Source organism: Balaenoptera musculus, chromosome 2, assembly GCF_009873245.2.
Source record: "Balaenoptera musculus isolate JJ_BM4_2016_0621 chromosome 2, mBalMus1.pri.v3, whole genome shotgun sequence".
NCBI lineage: Eukaryota > Metazoa > Chordata > Mammalia > Artiodactyla > Balaenopteridae > Balaenoptera > Balaenoptera musculus.
Window position 1 is genome coordinate 62,012,356 of NC_045786.1, and position 19,942 is coordinate 62,032,297.

The 19,942-nt window shown below is 43.4% G+C and overlaps 1 protein-coding gene across 7 annotated transcripts in view; it reads left to right on the forward strand.

Moving 5' to 3' along the window:
* Positions 1-1,267: 1,267 nt before the first annotated feature.
* The window catches only part of ADPGK (ADP dependent glucokinase), a 37,353-nt gene continuing 18,678 nt past the window's right edge, over positions 1,268-19,942 (forward strand). For 2 of the 7 annotated variants that reach the window (XM_036845206.1, XM_036845207.1), the window contains exons 1-3: positions 1,268-1,597; positions 8,729-8,954; positions 13,275-13,337. In XM_036845206.1, the coding sequence (XP_036701101.1) occupies positions 1,359-1,597; positions 8,729-8,954; positions 13,275-13,337 (528 nt within the window). In that variant the 5' untranslated portion in view covers positions 1,268-1,358. Of the gene's footprint in view, positions 1,598-1,626; positions 1,884-8,728; positions 8,955-13,274; positions 13,338-19,942 lie in introns of those variants that run through there. The other 5 variants (XM_036845202.1, XM_036845203.1, XM_036845205.1 and 2 more) reach the window with 4 other exon arrangements.

The window sequence follows — 19,942 nt, forward strand, 5'->3', positions numbered from 1 at the left end:
GTGGAAAATCAGACACAGAGCCAAAGTCAGGAGCCTGCAGATCTGGAAAAATGGAAACTGGCCAGGAACAAGACCAGACCCGGCATGATGGCTGCTGAGAATGAGTGGGCAGCAAGTCTAGCTTCACTGGCTCTCAACCTAGGCTCACACACAGAAGAGTCACAATGAAGACAGGGCCTGCTGGGTTTAAGTCATATTACCAAGGGAGAAGAGGAGAAACGAGGGTTTCTTAACCCAGGTCCAAAACCCCCCTATGTGGTACACAAGAATGTGTGCATTTGTGCGTTTTCTGAGATTGTTAAAGGGAACAGCGCCCCCAAAAGGGTTATTTTGAGGTTTGAATCTGATCATCCAGCAAGGACGATCACTGCGGGCTCTCCCAGTCTCGGCAAATGCCCCGAGCAGCTGCGGGTCTCGGCCACGCTCCAAAGGGATAGAATTCCTCTTGCCACGGGTGCCCCAAGGGCTCACAGCAGCGCTGCTGCCATCTGATTCCTCGGGGGAGCGCCTAGCCCCGGGCGTGAAAGAGGATGAGCTTAGTTAACAGTGGAGGATGGGGGGCTTCCCTGGTGGCGCAGTGGTTGAGAATCTGCCTGCCAATGCAGGAGACACGGGTTCGAGCCCCGGTCTGGGAAGATCCCACATGCCGCGGAGCAACTAGGCCCGTGAGCCACAACTACTGAGCCTGCGCGTCTGGTGCCCCGCAACAAGAGAGGCCGCGATAGTGAAAGGCCCGCGCACCGCGATGAAGAGTGGCCCCCGCTTGCCGCAACTAGAGAAAGCCCTCGCACGCAACGAAGACCCAACACGGCCAAAAATTAATTAATTAATTAATTAAAAATCCTTCCCTCTACTTAAAAAAAAAAAAAAAAACAGTGGAGGATGGACAGACGGGCAGAGGGACAGATTAAAACAGGGGGAGTGTGATTTGTGCCCCTCTGAGGAACTGCAGGCCCAGCTCAAATGGGGACACCGACTGGATCAAAGATTGACATGAGGTTTGCCCGCTTCTTCAAAATCCGTCCGGTTCATCCTACTGGGAAAACAAACGTATCCGTGCCGCTCTATTTCGGGGTACGGATGGAGTTCCCGGAAGGGGTACAGCGCCTGGACAGGCCCTACGGCCTTTGTCCAACCTCCCTCAGGGCCTCCGAACCGCGAGCGCCCCCAAGAGCCAGGACTTGGACAAAGCAAGAGGGCTCTCCGCCCCTCTCCCACGTCCATCGCCCCGCCCCTCCGGGGGACCGCGGCGCGCCGGCGTGACGTGGCGCGCGTGTTGACGTCGGCACGAGCTAAGCCCGGAAGAGGCGCGGACCGCGAAAGGAGCTGTGCTCAGCGGCTCGCACACCTCTGTGTGTATGGCGCTGTGGCGCGGCTCCGCGTACGCCGGCTTCCTGGCGCTAGCGGTGGGCTGCGTCTTCCTGCTGGAGCCGCAGCTGCCGGGGTCGGCGCTGCGCTCGCTGTGGAGCTCGCTGCAGCTGGGGCCTGCGCCCGCGCCCGCACCCCCAGGACCCGGCTCCCCTGAAGGCCGGTTGTCTGCTGCCTGGGACGCGCTCATCGTGCGGCCTGCCCGGCGTTGGCGCCGCGTGGCTGTGGGGTGAGTGCCTGCGGAGCCTGCCTCTCTGGACCTCTCCAGGAGGTGCGGGCGCTCCGGGCCTCCGAGGGCCGCCTTGGCGGAGGTCAGCCGGCTTGGGAGCTGGGAGGTAGAGCCGGCGCGGAAACGGGTTCCCAGAGGTCCCCGGGAGGCCCTTCGGCACTGGTGTCCACGCTGCCTCCTTGGCGAGAAGCGTCGGACGTCTGGGACGAGCCCCGTTCGTCACTGCTGCAGGGACTCACCAGACTGCTTTTTCCTGTCGGCTGGCCCCTGCGCCCTTCTCGTCTCGGTAGGACCAGCCCCCTTCTCTCATCTCCATAGAACCAGCCGAATAGCCTCTTGCAAATCCCGCTCAGCCTGACTCCTTATAATTCGAGCCTCCTCCATTCCAAGCCCTCCTTCTCTGGCAGCTGCTCTTTGGTAGTCAGCAATGGTTGGTCTTAGCACTTTGGCGGCACCCTCTTGCTTCTGAACTACTTGAAGGTGTGGTCGCTGCCATTAGCTACCGAGTTTATTTCTTCACGCCTTGTTTCTGCTTCCTTAAATGCCGTAGTCTGGAGACCACCATTCTACTGAAACTTCTCTCTCAAAGCTCACCGGAACCGTGTTGATTTTCACATTCAACTGCTTCTTTTAACCTTCTCTGTCGACTGTTTGCAGCCTTCCACGCGTTAAGCACACCGTTCTCCTTGAAACTCTTTTCTTCCCCTGATTTCAGTGACACTGCATATTTAGGGTTCTCCCAAGTCACAGAGCCTCCTTTCTTTGTATTCCCCTCCCGCGTGTAAGTAATTATTCCCTTTACACGAATTTTAGTTCTTGTCTCAGTTCGACTTTAATATCTTGCCCTCACCACAAAAACAGGCCTTCTACTGCTCTAGTTCCTGTGAGTATTGGGACCAGAAAGGTTAAGGTAAAGCAGAGTTATCCTGAAGATTCAATTAAATAATCCATGTTATTTAGCATAGTGTCTGCTTTAACGAGCAGACACCTAACGTTAGCTACTATTTTTTTATATCAGCATATTTATCGTTTCTTCAGATGTATCCTCTTTTACCTCTTCTTTCAAGTTCAGGGCCTTTCACCTGCATCCTTTTCAGCTTCTTAATTGTCCTCCCTGGTTTTGTGAGCATTCATTCAACAAATATTTGTCAGCTGCATGGTATGTGTCAGGTCTGTGCTAGGTTCTGAGGATACAGGGATGAATGAGGCAAGGTCCCAGCCTCGTTTGTTGGAAACAAATATATTCGTTATTGTGTTAGTCTGCTCGGGCTACCGTAACAGGATACCACAGACTGGGTAGCTTAAACAGCAGACATTTATTTTCTCACAGTGCTAGAGGCTGATAGCCCGAGAGCGAGTCCTCTCTTAAGGACTTGCAGATGGCTGGCTGCCTTCTCGCTGTGTACTCATTAGACCTTTGCTCCATTCATGAGCACTTCTGGTGTCTCTTCCTCTTTTTAAACAGACACTAGTCCTGTTGGATAATGGCCTCATTTAACCTCAGTTAACCTCCTTAAATAGTTCCTACCTCCAAATACAGTCCGATCTGTGGTTAGGGCTTCAATATGAATGGGGGGCGGGGGGCGGTGAGGTGACACAATGCTGTTTGTAATGATTACGAAAAGTGCTTTGCTGAACTAGTGGTGGAAACAAGGTAGCCTTGTGTCCCAAAGAAGAATTACTGATTTTTCCCAGGATGGGGTTTCAGGAAAAGCTCCATCTGAGAAGGTGACAATCCATTTACTATTGCTACATCATAAATCACCCCAGAACTTAGTAGCTTAAAACAATGGTCATTTTATTCTCATGATTCTGAGGTTTGATTGGGTTCGGCTAGGCAATTCTCATTTGGGGTTTTGTGCAGTTTCAGGCAGATGATGGCTGAGACTGGGATCATCTCAAGGGTTGATTGTTGTTGTCGGCTACAGCCTCAGCTGTGGTTTCACCTGAACACCTACAGGTGGTTTCTCTATTTAGCTGTTTAGCTTTTTCACAGCAGGGTGACTGGGTTAGGGGAGGGAATTCCCTAAGAGGACCAGGCAGAAGCATTAATGCCTTTTGTGACCTAATCTTAGAAGCACATAGTGTTGCTTCTATCATAGTCTCAGGTCCAAATGGTTTTAAGGGGAGGGGACATAGAACACACCTGGATGGGGGGAATGTGAGCGGCACATTGTAAAAAGAACATGTGGGATGGGACATCTTGTGGCCATCTTGGAAAACATATTCTGCTACAGTGACTTGCAAGGGCCAGGCCCTGGAGAAGAAATGGAATTTCTCCACAAAAAGATGGGAGAATAAGCCCATCTAGGCAGAGAGGACCAAATGTGAAAAGGTATTTGGCTTGTTTGTGAACAGCAAGTTGGCCCTGTATTTAGGGCAAGGACCTTATGGTAGAGGGATGTCAAGCGATGATGCTGAAAGGAGCCTTTTGTATCAGGGTAGGTGATGGGAAAGCCATAAAGGCTTATAAGCAGGTAAATGATGCTAAGTTCTTTGCAGAGACTAACCAGTGGAATGTGAATTTGAGCTGTGGTTGTAACCTGTTTGACTGCTTCACGCTATTTTTGTGGGTAACAGACATCCATTGTTACCAGCATTTCTCATTACCCAGATTTTCAGCCTAAAGATGGGAATGTACAAGGAGTAGGTGGGTGCAGTACTGGTACCAGAATCTCATTTGGCAGGTGTGTGTGTGTTGTAGTTTGATCTTTCAGGAGAATACACACACACACACAAACACACACACACACATATTCACTCTCTTTCACATACTCAGTCAAGACACACAATTTGATATGACTCATAGAAAGGAAAGTCTTGAGACTCTGACGCTAGTTAAGAGTCCATAGAGCTTTTTCTTGTTTGGCAATGGTTTTCAACAGGTGAGATTTGAGAAGAGTTTGGGTGTTGTACAGTAAATAGAGACATCAAAAATGACAGGATCTTAATACTGGGGATCTTACAACAACCTTATGCAGGCAGATACAGAGATTGTCATCCAGCTTTCACAGGGAGTAAACTGGGGCTTGGAAATACTGATTTGCCCAGGATCACACAACTGTCGAATGCCCGAGGTGCAGCCTAAACCCATTCCTGGCTCCACATTCGTGCCACGTTGTTGCCACGAAGAGATTAAGAAAAAGGAACAAGTTTGTGGTGGAAGGTAACCATTTTGATTTCAGAGGAGGGGAAATGTACATTCCTGTGGAATTTTAGAGGAAGCTGGGCCCTCAGCTGCTGACAGCCAGAGGCTGTAGTTGAGGAGCAGGGTTGCAGACCTTGGAGACTCCAGCACTTAGGCTGGGGCCAGAGACTGGACCATATCACCCAGGAAGAGAAAGAAGGGAAGGTAAATGGCAAGGGTGGGATTCGGGGAGTCCCTGCCATCCATGTAAGGGGCAGGTGGGAAGGGACCAGGGAAATAAATGATAGGAGAGGTTTCAAGAAGATGGTCAATGGCGAGCCCACTGCCACATCTTTATAAAGCATGTGCTCCCTCCCCTGCTTCAGAGTCGGGCCCTGGTCCTAAGGTTCATTGGGTGAATGATGAACCCCTCATCCTAGCATTCATTCTCCCTTTCCTGGCTTCACCCTGACCTTTGAAAGCTGTCTAGCTCTTCTCCCCTGTTGAAACTCTCCTAACTGGATCAGCATTCCTGTTGTGTCCAGACACAAGGTTAATCCCTTTGTCTACATCTTTGCTTGTGTACGCTCCCTGTGGGTTTCAGTATCAGATAAATCTGGGTTTGAATTTAGGCTTCTCCAGTCATGGCCTTTGGAATGTTAGTTGACCCCCAGCCTCACTTTTCTCAGCTGCAAGCAGTGATGACTACTTCCCTATCTTAGAACGTTTTGCGGATTGGCGTGGTCTGTCTGAAAATGCCTGCCTTCTTTCTCTGTCCAGAGCACCATCCAGGGTGTGGCCCAAGGACCACTGTTCCTGCGTCTTGAATTTCTCTTCTCTACGGTTCTGTATCTTACAGCGATTATGATTAACTCTCATAATATCTCAGGTAGAGTGTGAAAGCTAGAAAGAACCTTAGGAAACGATTTACAGACAGTAAAACAGAAGAGAGGTGGTAAGGACCACCATCCTTGTCTTTAAGGAATTTATGATCCAGAAGAAACTGTCCCTCATTCCCACCCCACCCCCAAGTCTCTGATACTATGCCTGGCAGCCCTGGCTCCCAGCATCCTCTCTGCTAGCACAGCCACTTGTTCAGGCATTCAGCATCTGTTGCCTCACTTTATCTTCCAGTTGTTTCATCTGTGTCTGTGTTTTCTCAAAACTCACATTGTAATCTTTTATACATTTCTTATTGAGCTGTGAAATTCTGCCTAAGTGTCAAATGAGCATAATTTTGTCTTCTGGTTTTTTTTACCTCCCCCCCCCCCGCCCTTTAATTTTCCCCGATAAGAAAGCACCTTAGGTAACGTGCTTGTTTACATTTTAGTATGCTGTTGAAGTGCAGAGAAAGATTCTTGTTCTGGTTGAAGTATTATAAAATATAACTAGAAAGCACACCTAAGCGTACTCTGTTTACTATCTGGCACATAGTAGTGTTCAGTGATTTTTTTACTTTAAAAAGCTACCAAGTAAATTTTTTCCTCTCTAAGATTCTTTCCTTTAGTATTCATGACATGATTAGGTGGGGGATAGAAAATGTTCCTATGATAGTTACATTGTTTTAACTCAAAATTTGTTCAGTTGGGTTTTGTGTTGTGCTGCAAAATGTGCTGAACATTGTTCCTTTCAGTTTTGTTTTCCTGTAAGTGCAGCTTCCTCCATTCTCACCTTTAAAGAATCAAACTCTATTTAAAGTCTCAGCACAACTAGGTACGGAGGTGATGTGTTTATTGAAGTTGATTTTGAAGTCGTTATTTCCAAATATGGGCATATCCCTCAGTATCTGAACTTTTGCTGTCCAGACTCAGGACCCAAATCCATTTGGATACATTTTCTAGGTAGGACTGCTTGGTGGGAATGGGTGTCTCACGCTATCCAAACTCTCACTGTCTGAACGTTGGGAGCCTATTGGAGTCTGAGAGCCAGGGATGCCTGTATTCCTGTTAAGATTCTACCCTTCAGACATCTAACGTTGCATCCAGTAGAAATAAAGGACACTTCGTGTGAGGTGGGGTTGAGACCAGTTTACAAGGTGTGTTGGTTCATTATTATGTGAGGCAGTGAAAGGATTATGTTTTAAATGTATCATTAAGAACCTGCCACATGCATGTCAACGTGTTTTATGTGCTGAAAAGTATACTCACTTTTAGATTATGCTTTTCCAGTTGAACAGAGTAATTATATGTGTGTTTGACTTTAAAGGAATAAAAACATTTGAGTATTTAAATGCTGTGCGGTAGGCAAAAACCTTTTCAAAAACATGGGATTCATAGGGGAAGAATTAATAAAAGAATCTTTATGATGAGTATGCAATCAGTTTTGCGTCGTGAGGACGGATGTGTTTCTTCCTTGCCCTTGTAAACCTTCCTTGAGTGATGTAAATAATATCTAGCCCACGTCAGAACCTTTTAAAAATTGTTATTAGGTTCTAAGAGTAATGTATGCTTGTAAAAATTAGAAATATATCTGATGAAAAAGAAAATTCCTCTCCCTTACCACCATCTCGTTCCTCATCTTAGAGTTGGCCACCATTAATGATTTGATCAACAGATTTTTAAAGGAGACTGGAAGGGAAACACTGTAGTTATATATTATACACTAAAATCCAATCCATCGGGCCTTCTTTAGTGATGAGTTTACCTTCTGGTTTCAAAGCTACTCGGAATTAACCTGGAAGCACAGCCTTGTCACCAGAAGCTGTTTCAGTTAGTCATCCAGCCCCACTGGCAGGGATGGCAGAGGCAGGAATAAAGGTGCCTGTGGTGGGGCAGGAAGACCTCATTTAGCTACCCAAAGTGTTTGGAACTTCTCTCTTTTTTTTTTTTTAAATATTTTAAATTTATTTATTTATTTATTTATTTATTTTTGGTGGTGTTGGGTCTTCGTTTCTGTGCGAGGGCGTTCTCTAGTTACGGCAAGTGGGGGCCACTCTTCATCATGGTGCGCGGGCCTCTCACTATCGTGGCCTCTCTTGCTGCGGAGCACAGGCTCCAGACACGCAGGCTCAGTAATTGTGGCTCACGGGCCCAGCTGCTCCGCGGCATGTGGGATCCTCCCAGACCAGGGCTCGAACCCGTGTCCCCTGCATTAGCAGGCAGTTTCTCAACCACTGCGCCACCAGGGAAGCCCTGGAACTTCTCTTTTAAGGGATGACTTTTAGCAAAGAAACACTGAAAATGTAAGCCAGAACTTTTCCATGCACACACAGGAGGGGCCATGCCAGACAGCCTTATATGTACTTTATAATTTCTGTAGCACCAACCAAGTGATGTCGCACTGGCTTCTTATCAGCCTTTAAAGTTCATGGGTGGGTCCAGTGAACACCTGCCAAGTGATGATTTGTTACAGGCTGCAGGTGCACTTCAGTCTTTAAGGCACCACTCAGCTCTAAGAATTTCAACTGGGAGTATTTAGACATTTAGGTATTTAGTGTATTTTACCACCATCCTAATATATCTTTCGGGGGAAGGTGGATTTTGACCAAAACTTTTATTTTGCTTACTCTGCAGCAAGCAGTGTTCCTAAGCATTTATTAACTTAATCTTCACAACAGCTCTATGAGTTAAATACTCATATTACACCATTTTATAGATGAGGAAACTGAGACAAAGAGAAATTAAAAGTGACTTGCCCACATCACACAGCCAAGGTGAATCCAGACAGTTTGGTTCTGCCACCATTTTCTCAAAAATGCTAAATTTGTGTTATCATGATACTTTGTTCTGAAATGCTGAGCACCTGTCTTCTCTCTTTGTAACTAGTGTAAAAGTTTGCCAAACTGTTGCCAAGAGTCCTGTGTTCTGATCCTAAGACATACATCCAGATAAAGTAATCCTCCTTCTGCCATATGCTATTTACTTTCCAATTCAGGTTTCAAATCCACTTCATCTGTTTTTTTGTTTGAATACAGGCCTCTGAAACATTTCCCTGTTGTTAAATGCAAAGTAGTTGCCCCAGTGCTTCTGTTTCTTTCACACTGTCTCTTTCTTCCTTCCTTCCAGAGTCAATGCATGTGTGGATGTAGTGCTGTCAGGGGTGAAGCTCTTGCAGGCACTTGGCCTGAATCCTGGGAATGGGAAAGATCACACTGAGCTGCATTCGAGGAATGATCTAGAAGAAGCCTTCGTTCACTTCATGGGGAAGGGAGCAGCTGCTGAACGCTTCTTCAGTGATAAGGAAACTTTCCATAACATCGCCCAGATTGCATCAGAGTTCCCAGGAGCCCAGGTCTGTTTGCCAGTGGTAAATTAAGTTAGGGTGGGGAAAGACAGCTTGTTTGTGTGGTTTCTAAAAGCAACCAAGCAACTTTTTTCTCCAGTTTGCCCTAAGAGGGTAATTGTTAGGAATCCAGTTCTACAATGTTTTTCTCTTTTTCGAAAACTGTATCTGACCTTCCTTTAACTCTGCTGTTTCTAGTCAGTTCAATTCAGCCAGCGTTTATGAAGCATATTTACTGAAATTTTGGTTCTGGGTTATCCATTAAATTGCTCTTTTTTCGTGTTATTCAGGTTTACGGTAGGAAAGATATCTACTCCAAACTTGTTTGGGTGTCGCTTGGCTGATAACTTGCAGTAATCTTAATATGGCTGAGTCCTTCCTAAGCAAAACAAGGCCAAACCCACAGAGAAAGAGTTCTAGCCTTTGCCTGGGAACGAGGGAGCTGGGTCCTTACCTCTGCTCTGCTGGTCCAGAGCAAGTTTTCTCATCCTCAGCACTGTTGATGTTTAGGGCTAGAGAATTCTCCCTTGTGGGGTTTGTCCTGCACATTTTTAGGTGTTTAGCAGCATCTCTGGCCTCCACCCAGTAGATGACAGTCTCACTCCTCCTCTTCCCCAGTTGTGACAGTTAAAAATGTCTCCTGACATGGTCAAATGTTTCCAGGGTCAGGGAGAGGAGGGATGCAAAATCACCCTGGCTGAGAACCACTGGCCTAGTTCGGTGGCTCTCCGACCTGAGTGTGCATCAGAATCACTTGGAGGGATATTGAAACACAGATTCCTGGGCCGCACTTCCAGAGTTCTGATTCAGTGTCTGTGGGGTGGACCCAAGAATTTACCCTTCCAGCTAGTTTCCTAGTTGTGTTGATGCTGTGGTTCTGAACACCTTGTTCTGAGAGCCATTGTTCTACAGGGTAGAGCCTCTCAGAGATAGAACTTAGAGCTCCCCAAGCCCACCTGGTGATCATAAACAAAGCCCTGGGGCCTGCATGGTCCAGACACTTCCTCAAGGCTCGCACACCTGCTGCTGCACCTGCCCTCACACCTCTTACCGGCAAGTTTTGGTTGGTTGTTTGTTTAAGCATCTCTCCACCCCACCGCGTCTCACGCCCAAATTTTCTTACCTAAAATCTTCCGTTGGCCCATCACCCCAGTCTGGGTGTACTTCTCACAGGGGGAGCTCTTAATGCCATTTTTGATTGGTACCTTTCATAGACCATTCTTTATGACCACTTATTTTGATAACTATTAAGATTTTAAAGTTTTTTTTCCCTTTGAAGCCACCCATTTGAACATTAGAAATGGGCATGGGCATTACCCAGCTGAGTTTCTAAAGAAAACAGCAAGCTATTAAAACTTCAGTTACAATCATTTTGACAGCTGAGTTTGGTAGTGAGAGTCTGATCTTTTTTTTTTTTTTTTTTTTTCCTTTCTGTCTGCACAGCGCAGCTTGGGGGATCTCAGTGTTCCCCAACCGAATCCTAACCACTAGACCACCAGGGAACTCCCAAGATTCTTATCTTTTATGAAAGAATATTGATAGTTCTAAAAAGATGGCAAGTCTACTGCTTAAAAGTCTTTGAGACTGTAGTATTTAAACCACCAATTTGCTTTCTATTCTAGTTTCTTCTGCCTTTTGTTTCATAATGCAAACATTTTTTTCTACAGAAATTTTATCTAGCTTTTACATCATCTAAATTATTTCTTAACATTGTAAAACCTAAAATGTGTTATTTATCTTCCACTAGTGTGACACTTCATTTGGTGCCTTGTCAAACTCCCTTAAACTATAAGGCAGATTGACTGATAAACAGCAGTTAATAGTAACTATTATATGAAAACTCTAAAATCCACTTCATGGAATCTTAATGTTTCACCCAAGATTTTTAGTAAATTCTTCTAGCCACCATAGTAAATAAAAAATTAAGGTTAACATGTTAAAAGGCCAAATTTCAGCCTGTATATCATAGGAAGTTTTAAATTTTTCTATAGTAAGCCATTACTGTCCCGCCTGAATCCAGTGATCGGTCAGCACAAACCTTGGTTGGGCTGAAAGTGATGTCTAGCATGCAGAGTTGAGTTACTTATTCTGTGCCTCTGCGTGGGACTGGGGACTAGGAAGGTGAGGTGGTAGCATTCCTCCCAGGCAAGGCTGTGGATGAGATTTCTCAACTTTCATAATAGAGCATCCACTGTATCTCCTACTTGTCAGGTTTCCAAAACACATGAATCCGTCCTCAGCACAATGGAATACTAGCCTTGAATTATCTGCTCTCCTGCTCTAGGTCCTCAGCTGAGAGGTGTGGTGTTTAGGAGAAAACATTGTCCTCTATTAGAGTCTGTTACCTTTAGAATTTACTCCCAGGAAAGCTCTTATGTTTCCTGATGCATCAGTGTGTTTCTTCCTTTCTCAAAATCTAGCAACAAACGTTTACTGAGCACTTATTGTAAGAAGACAGTCCTTGCCCTGAAAGAGCTAGACATGCCCCCAGATGACATTAGCCCAAGCGGACAAGGACTGTAATGGAGGTTTGTTCTGAGTATAGGAGTGGCGAGTAGCAAGGGATCTGTAATCCTGTCTGGAAGGGGGGTTGTGGAGGCGGAGGTGGCCATGGGAAAAGGGAGACAAGGCATTGCAGAAGAGGTGATGCTGCAGCTGATACTTGAAAAGTGATCAGGGACTTACCAATGAATGAGAATGGGGAGGCATCCTAGTCAAAGAAAGCAACATGTGCCAAAGGCACAGAGACAGGGAGGAAGGCAGACTTGGAGAGCTGCAGGCGTGGTACGGAAGGGAGGGCGGGAGATGCAAGTAGAAAGGAAAGCAGGGGACAGATAAAGAAAGGCGTGTGTGTCTCACTTAAGAGTTGGATTTTAAAACTGATTCGGAAAGACACATGCACCCCAATGTTCATAGCAGCATTATTTACAATGGCCAAGATAAGGAAGCAACCTTAGTGTCCATCAGTAGATGAACAGATGAAGATACAGTGTGTGTGTGAGTGTGAGAGAGATGGAATATTACTCAGCCATAAAAAAGAATGCAGTTTTGCCATTTGCAGAAACATGAATGGACTTGGAGGGTATTATGCTAAATGAAATAAAGTCAGACAGAGAAAGACAAATACTGTATGATATCACTTATATGTGGAATCAAAAAATACAACAAACTAGTGAATATAACAAAAAAAACAGACTCACAGATAAAGACAACAAACTAGTGGTTACCAGTGGGGAGAGGGAAATGGGGAAGGGGCAGTAAAGGGGTAAGGGATTCATAGGTACAAACTATTAGGTATAAAATAAGCTGCAAGGATATATTGTACAACATGGGGAATATAGAAATTTTTTTTTTTTTTTTCTAAAGTTGGGATATTGAAAGCCACAAAGTTGCTAAGCGTTATAACAGGATCCTTAGGATAGGGTATATTTGCTAGGCTTCCAATGATGGATGTCTTATTTCTCTTTATTTTATTTTATTTTATTTTATTTTATTTTATTTTATTTATTTTTATGGCTGTGTTGGGTCTTCGTTTCTCTGCAAGGGCTTTCTCTAGTTGTGGCAAGCGGGGGCCACCCTTCATCGCAATGCGCGGGCCTCTCACTATCGCGGCCTCTCTTGTTGCGGAGCACAGGCTCCAGACGCGCAGGCTCAGTAATTGTGGCTCACGGGCCCAGCTGCTCCGCGGCATGTGGGATCCTCCCAGACCAGAGCTCGAACCCGTGTCCCCTGCATTGGCAGGCAGACTCTCAACCACTGCGCCACCAGGGAAGCCCTAGAAAATGTTTTATAATAACTATAAATGGGGTATAACTTCCAAAAATTGTGAACCACTATGTTGTACACTTGTAATTTAAAAAATATTATATATCAACTATGCTTTGATTAAAAAAAATTGAGTTGGATTTTAGTTCACTGTAGTATTTATTGATTGATTTTCAGGAGGAGACTGTCATAGTCATATACTCATTTTAGAAGGGTTGCAGTGCTGAAGATAAGCTCTATCCATGCTTGTCATATTTCCTTTTGTTTCCTTATCTGTTCCAGTTGCCTGGAAGCTCAAGGCCAAATTTGATCTACAGTTAAGGCAATTATACTAATTTCCAAGCGTAGCAATTTGTTTTTTCCACCTTTCCTTATAACTCATTGTCTATTAACCTATGGGGTTAATGTTTTTATTAACCTCATCTGTGTGTACTTACAAAGTCACCATGAATTTTTTTTGGAAAAAAATGGACTGTAAATTAATTCAATAAATCAAAACATTATTAAGCTTGGGTAACATAGTTATGCTAAAATACTGTCTAATAACCTTGAACTGTCTTATAGCACTACGTAGGAGGAAATGCAGCTTTAATTGGACAGAAATTTGCAGCCAACGCAGATTTAAAGGTAAGTCAAATTCCCAGATTAAAACCTGTGTCCTTCACTAGTGTTTAAGTAATTTTAGGAGTAAGAATGAGTCTCTGTCTGTTCCTTGATTCAGCTTGTGCCAGACCCTGGGGCTCTTGTTAGGAATATACTAGTGGAAGGAGAGGAGTGGTAGCTAATGCTTTCTGAGTGCTTACTGTGTGCCTGACGTTGTTTCTAGTGTTTGATGTGGATTACCTCATTTAATCCCTGCAACAACCTGTAAGGCTAGTTGGTACTCGTGCTGGTACTGCTATTGTCTTGCTTTCCACATGAAGCTTGAGGCATAGGGAAGTTCATAGCTAATAAGAAATAGAACAGGGACTTCCCTGGTGGCGCAGTGGTTAAGAATCCGCCTGCCAATGCAGGGGACATGGGTTCAATCCCTGGTCTGGGAAGATCCCACATGCCACGGAGCAACTAAGCCCGTGCGCCACAACTACTGAGCCCGCATGCCACAACTAGTGAAGCCCACACGCCTAGAGCCTGTGCTCCGCAACAACAGAAGCCACCACGATGAGAAGCCCGCACACCGCAACGAAGAGTAGCCCCCGCTCACCGCAACTAGAGAGAGCCCGCGCGCAGCAACAAAGACCCAATGCAGCCAAAAATAAATTAATTAATTAATATTTAAAAAAAGAAAGAAAGAAAAGAAATAGAACAGTTCTAACCTAGGACCCCAGAGTCCATGTTCTTGAGTACCTTATCATGTAATGGTTAAGAGCACATGGGCTCTGGAGTCAGTGCCTGAGGCTGGGAATTGTACAGTGATGAGAGAAGACGTAATTGGCTGTTCTGTGAGCCTGGATCCAGAGTGTTGAAAAATGAAGGCCACTAGATGGGGGTCAGTAGGGACATGTCTTCAAGTCTTAAGCCATTTGGTTTAAGTAGAATTAAAAATTACTGCTATGTTCAAAATAACATCTGAGTAAGAAGTTCTTTTGCTACAAGTGGAATAGGTCTGAGGGGGAAAGACAGCAAGGAGGTTATTGCTGCTGTCTTGCTGTAAAATAATTGAGGTTTGGATAGGGTAGCCAGAAGAGGAGAAGCCTATCTAAAGCCTACTAAAATGGAATCACTTGATGCTAGATCGTATATGGGGACAAAGAAGATAGGTTTAACAAAGATGATTCTAGAGTAAGTGAACTTGAGAAGTGCAGAATAGACGTGGCTACTGACGACAGAGAAAGGAAACCATAAACAGTTCTCAGGGGCACAGAATCAGAAGCCCAGAGATGGGCCCCAAAATTCAGATAAATGTTCAACAGTTTGAGGGGAAAAAATTCATATGGAGCCACACTGTACACCGAGGGATGGATGGGCTTAGATGTGGAGAGCATATTAAAGTGTGAACATTCACATTTTAGTAAGAATTAAAGTTTTCATCAAATATTAGGGTGTGGGAAATTTTTTTAAAAATAGTCATTATCTTTATAGATAGTAATTAATTCCCAAACAGAGAAAATTAGAAATTACAGGGCTGACCTTCAGAAGTATTACCAGCTAATGGATGGAAGAGAAGAAAAGATCAGTCATAAACTAATTAGAGAGAACCCAGGCCCTTTCCATCAGAATCCTGGGCATTTGTATGGGTCCATAAAAGGCCGCTCTCTTGACCCTGAGAAGTAATTCTGGCCCTGGAAGTCCTGGGTTAGATTGACCTTTCAATATTGCCCTCGTCTGGGACCAGTATTTGCTGTTGGTCTCTGGAGAAGCTGGGCCTGAGACCAGCCCGACTGGAAAGCATTCTGATTTTTAAAAAAAGAAAAAAGGGCTTCCCTGGTGGCGCAGTGGTTGAGAGTCTGCCTGCCAATGCAGGGGACACGGGTTCGAGCCCTGGTCTGGGAAGATCCCACGTGCTGCGGAGCAACTGAGCCTGTGCGCCACAATTGCTGAGCCTGCGCGTCTGGAGCCTGTGCTCCGCAGCAAGAGAGGCCGCGATAGTGAGAGGCCTGCGCACCACGATGAAGAGTGGCCCCCGCTTGCCGCAACTAGAGAAAGCCCTGGCACAGAAACGAAGACCCAACACAGCCAAAAATAAAATTAATTTAAAAAAAAAAAAAAAAGTCTGGCCTTGGTAAAAGATTGAGGAAAGAAAAGGGATATCTCTTACTCAGTCCTCACAACAATCTGATGAAGTTAAGGTATTATCACTGTTTAAAAGATAGGCGATCCAGAGACGTTAAGTAATGTAAGAGATTAAGTAATGTGCATAGGCTCACCTAGCTAGTAAATGATGGAGCCAGGATACAAACACTAGGCTCTGCCATGACCTCACCACCCTATACTGCTCTCTCAGAGAGATTCAATTTAACTTGCTGAAATGCTTCTCGACATGGACCAAGTGATCATCTGAGAACGACCGCAGATTAAGGATTAGGTATTTTCCAAAGGCAATAATAATCGTTAACACTTGCGTAGTTCTTACTGTATGCCAGGCACTGTCTTAAGTGCTTTACATTAAATTAACTCATTTGATCCTCACAGTGCCCCATAAGGGAAGTCTATTATTATCCCCATTTTGTAGATAGAAAAAATGAGGCATGGAGAAGTTAAAACTGTTCAAGGTCACATACCTAGTAAGGAGTAGAGCTGGGATTTGAACCCAAGTAGTCCAGCTCCAGCGTCCATGCTCTTTACAGCCAAGCTATGTTGTCTCAGAAATAGACCCTGGTGAATATAGTAAAGGTAAATTCAGTGGAATGGTGAAATAGAAGCCAGATTGCAGAAGAGAACAGTGTCTTTATGGAATATATTTTGGAATGTAGCCAAGAATTAGAAGTAGATGTTGGATCTTGTCAAATGCTGCTTCTGCATCTTTTGAGACGATCGTGTGGTTTTTGTTTTTTACTTTGGTATATGGTTATTACATTGATTTTCAAATGTTAAACCAACCATGTATCCCCAGAATAAACCTCACTTGCTTCTGATGTATTACCCTTTTTATATATCGTTGGATTCAATTTACTAAAATTTTGTTTAAAATTTTTATATCAATTTCCCTGAGGGATATTGGTCTGTATTTTTCTCTTCTTGTATATCTGTCTGGTTTTAGTATCAGAGTAATACTGACCTTATAGAATGAATCGGGAAGTATTTCAGTTTTTTTAAAAAAGAGTTTGTGTAGAATTGGTATCACATCCTCCTTACATGTTTGTAGAGTTCACCAGTGAAGCCCTCTAGACCTGAAGTTTTTGATACGGGAAGGTTTTTAACAATTTCGATTTAATAGATAAAGAGAAATTCTGATTTTTTATTTCTTGAGTGAGCTTTGGTAGTTTTACCTTTCAAGAAATTTGTCCATTTCATCTAAGTTGTTGAATTTATTGGCATAAAGTTAGTCATAATGTTCCCTTATTCCTTTAAGATCTGTAGCATCTGTAGTGATGTTCTCTCTCTTTCCTGATACTGGTAATTTATGTCTTTTTCATTTTTTCTTTTCCTTGATAAGTTTGGCTATAGGTTTATCAATTTTATTGATCTTTTCAACAAACAATGAGCTTTCAGTTCTACTGATTTTTTTTTTTTCCTGTATTTTTCTCTTTTCTATTTCATTGGTTTCTGTTTGCTTTGAATTTAACTTTCTTTTTCTGGTTTATTAAGGTAGTAGCTGAGGTCACAGATTTGAGACCTTTGTTTTCTGGTAGAGGGTGTTTAGTGCTATAAACTTCCCCTTAAGTACTGTTTTAGCTGTATCCCACAGATTTTGATACTTTTTGTTTTTATTTTCATTCAGTTCAAATGCTTTCTGATTTCCCTTTGATTTCTTGAGATGAGGTATTTAATGGACTGTCTATGGACTACTTAGAAGTGTGTTATTTAGTTTCTAAATATTGGGAGGGTTTCCAGATATCTTTCTGTTATTGATTTCTATTTTAATTCCATTGTGATCAGAGAATGTGCTTCTCTGATTCCTATTAAATTTATTGAGACTTTTTTATGACCTAGAATATAGTCTATCTTGGTGAAGTTCAATGTACACTTGAAAAGTACATATTTTTCTGTTTTGGAGTGGAGTGTTCTATATATAAATGTCAGTTAGGCCAAGTTGGTTGATAATGTTGTTCAAGTCTTCTATATTCTTAATGATTTTCAGTCCACTTGATTTATCTAATACTATCGAGAGAGGGGTATTGACATCTTCAGCTATACTTATGGACTTGTCTATTTCCCTTGCAGTTCTGTAACTTTTTGCTTCATGTATTTTTAAGGTGTTATTAGATGCATAACTCTTTAGAATTGTTACATCCCTCCACAAATTGACCCTTTTATCATTACCAGGGATAAAGAAAATAATTTCATAATATTCTTTGCTGTGTAATTTATTTTGATTAAAATAGCCATTCCAGCTTTGAATCGTGTTATGATATATCTTTTTCCATCCTTCTGCTTTTAACCTATTTGTGTCTTTATATTTAAAATGTGTTTCTTGTAGGCAGCATATAGTTGGGGCTTGCTTTTTAATACACTTTGACATTCTCTGTCTTTTATTTGGGGTGTTTAGACCATTTACATTTAATATGATTGTTGCTATATCAGATAGGTTTAAATCTGACACCTTGCTACTTGTCTTTAGTGGTTGCTTTAGGGTTTATAATGTACATTTTTAGTTTATCACAGTCTGCTTTCAAGTGATATTATTAAACCACCAGATAGAACGTAAGAACTTTAAAATAGTGTACTTCCATTTCTCCCCTCCAGTCTTTATACTATTATTGCCATATATTTACTTCTAGATAGGCTATAAATCTCATTCTATGCTGTTAATATTTTTCTTCAAACAGTTAATTATCTTTTAAAGACATTTAAATAATAAAAAGATCTTATATACTTATCCAGAGTTACCATTCCTGGCGTTCTTCATTCCTTTGTTTAGATCAGTATTTCCATCTGGTATCATTTTCCTTCTGCCTAAAGGATTTCCTATTTCCTGTAGTGCAGATCTGCTGGTGATTAATTCCTTCAGATTTTGTATATCTGGAAACTCTTTCAGGCTAAATTGCAGCAGGATCTGTAGGGCTTACTCAGTTTTTTTCTGTTTGTTAGGGATCACTGTCCTTTGTTGCCCAGTGCCTAAATGTTTTGAAAACCATTGTTTCATAAATTTTATCTGTTTTGTTGTTGTTTCAGGCAGGAGGGTAAATCTGGCCCTTGTTATCTCATCTTGGAAGCTGAAGTTCTAGCCAAGAATTAGAGAAAAGAAATAAAATTATAGGGGCAAGACTTTTCAGAATTGGCAAATAGCGAGCATGTGTCGAGAGGGAAGTGTATTTTCACCCAGAAGCTGGGATTTCTTAGATGCATGAAAATGCCTGTGTACAAACAAGCAGTTAATTAGCAAGTAAAAATGCCTTTGGAAGCTTCTGGATGGGGCATATCAGATCTGAAATGGTGACAATCATCTTTGAGGACTTTCCTTCGAATCCTGGTCCAGGCCCTCATGGTTCAGGGGCTTTGAGTCTGTTAACCTGGTCATGAGTGGGGCCAGAGCTGGCATGGCAGAAACAGCAGCAGGTGTGACGTGGCTTCTAGAAGGAAAAGCCAGGAAGAGGCCCAGGTTGGAGTTGAAGAAAAGGTTTTTAAAAAGTTGCAGCGCACCTCCCCCCATACTTTCTGAATCGAGGTGCTCTTTTTTTTTTTTTTTTTTTAGGATACTCTGAGCTTTAATATGTTACTGTTGTAGGTTAAGAGGATTTTATTTGCAATGAGTTTTGAAGAGATTTATTCCAGACTTTTATTTCTTAATTTCTTTTGAGACAGGTCTTCCATTGAAATCACTTACAAAAACCCAGATTTATAGAATTGCCATTACATGATGCTATCTTTTTTTAATTTAATTTAATTTAATTTATTTATTTATTTATTTTTGTCTGTGTTGGGTCTTCGTTTCTGTGCGAGGGCTTCCCCCAGCTGCGGCAAGTGGGGGCCACTCTTCATCGTGGTACGTGGGCCTCTCACTATCGCGGCCTCTCTTGTTGCGGAGAACAGGCTCCAGACGCGCAGGCTCAGTAATTGTGGCTCACGGGCCCAGTTGCTCCGTGGCATGTGGGATCTTCTCAGACCAGGGCTCGAACCCGTGCCCCCTGCATCAGTAGGCAGATTCTCAACCACTGCACCACCAGGGAAGCCCAATCGAGGTGCTCTTTAATTCTTCTATTTGGAAGGCTATCTTGTTCACAAAGCAGCTAAGTATAGTAGGGAGCCTGATCCCACAAATTAGGTCAGCTGGTTGATTATTGTGGTTCTTTTCTATACTGTGTAAATTCAAACAGTTGTTTTCATCTGGCAGTTTTGAGCAGACAACATCCTGTATCTGTTTGCCTACACAGGATGTGAGTCAGTTAAGAAAAGAGAGAAAGTGAGGTACAGTGTGTCTTAGTCTGCTCAGGCTGCCCTGATGACAAAATGCCATAGACCGGGTTGCTTAAACAACAGAAATTATTTTCTCACAGTTCTGGAGGCTGGAAAACCCAAGATCACAGTTCCAGCAGGGTTTGGTTTCTGATGAGAGCTCTCTTTCTGGCTTGCAGACAGCCACCGACTTGTGTGTCCTCACATGGCCTTTCTTTAACAGGTGTGGTGGAGAG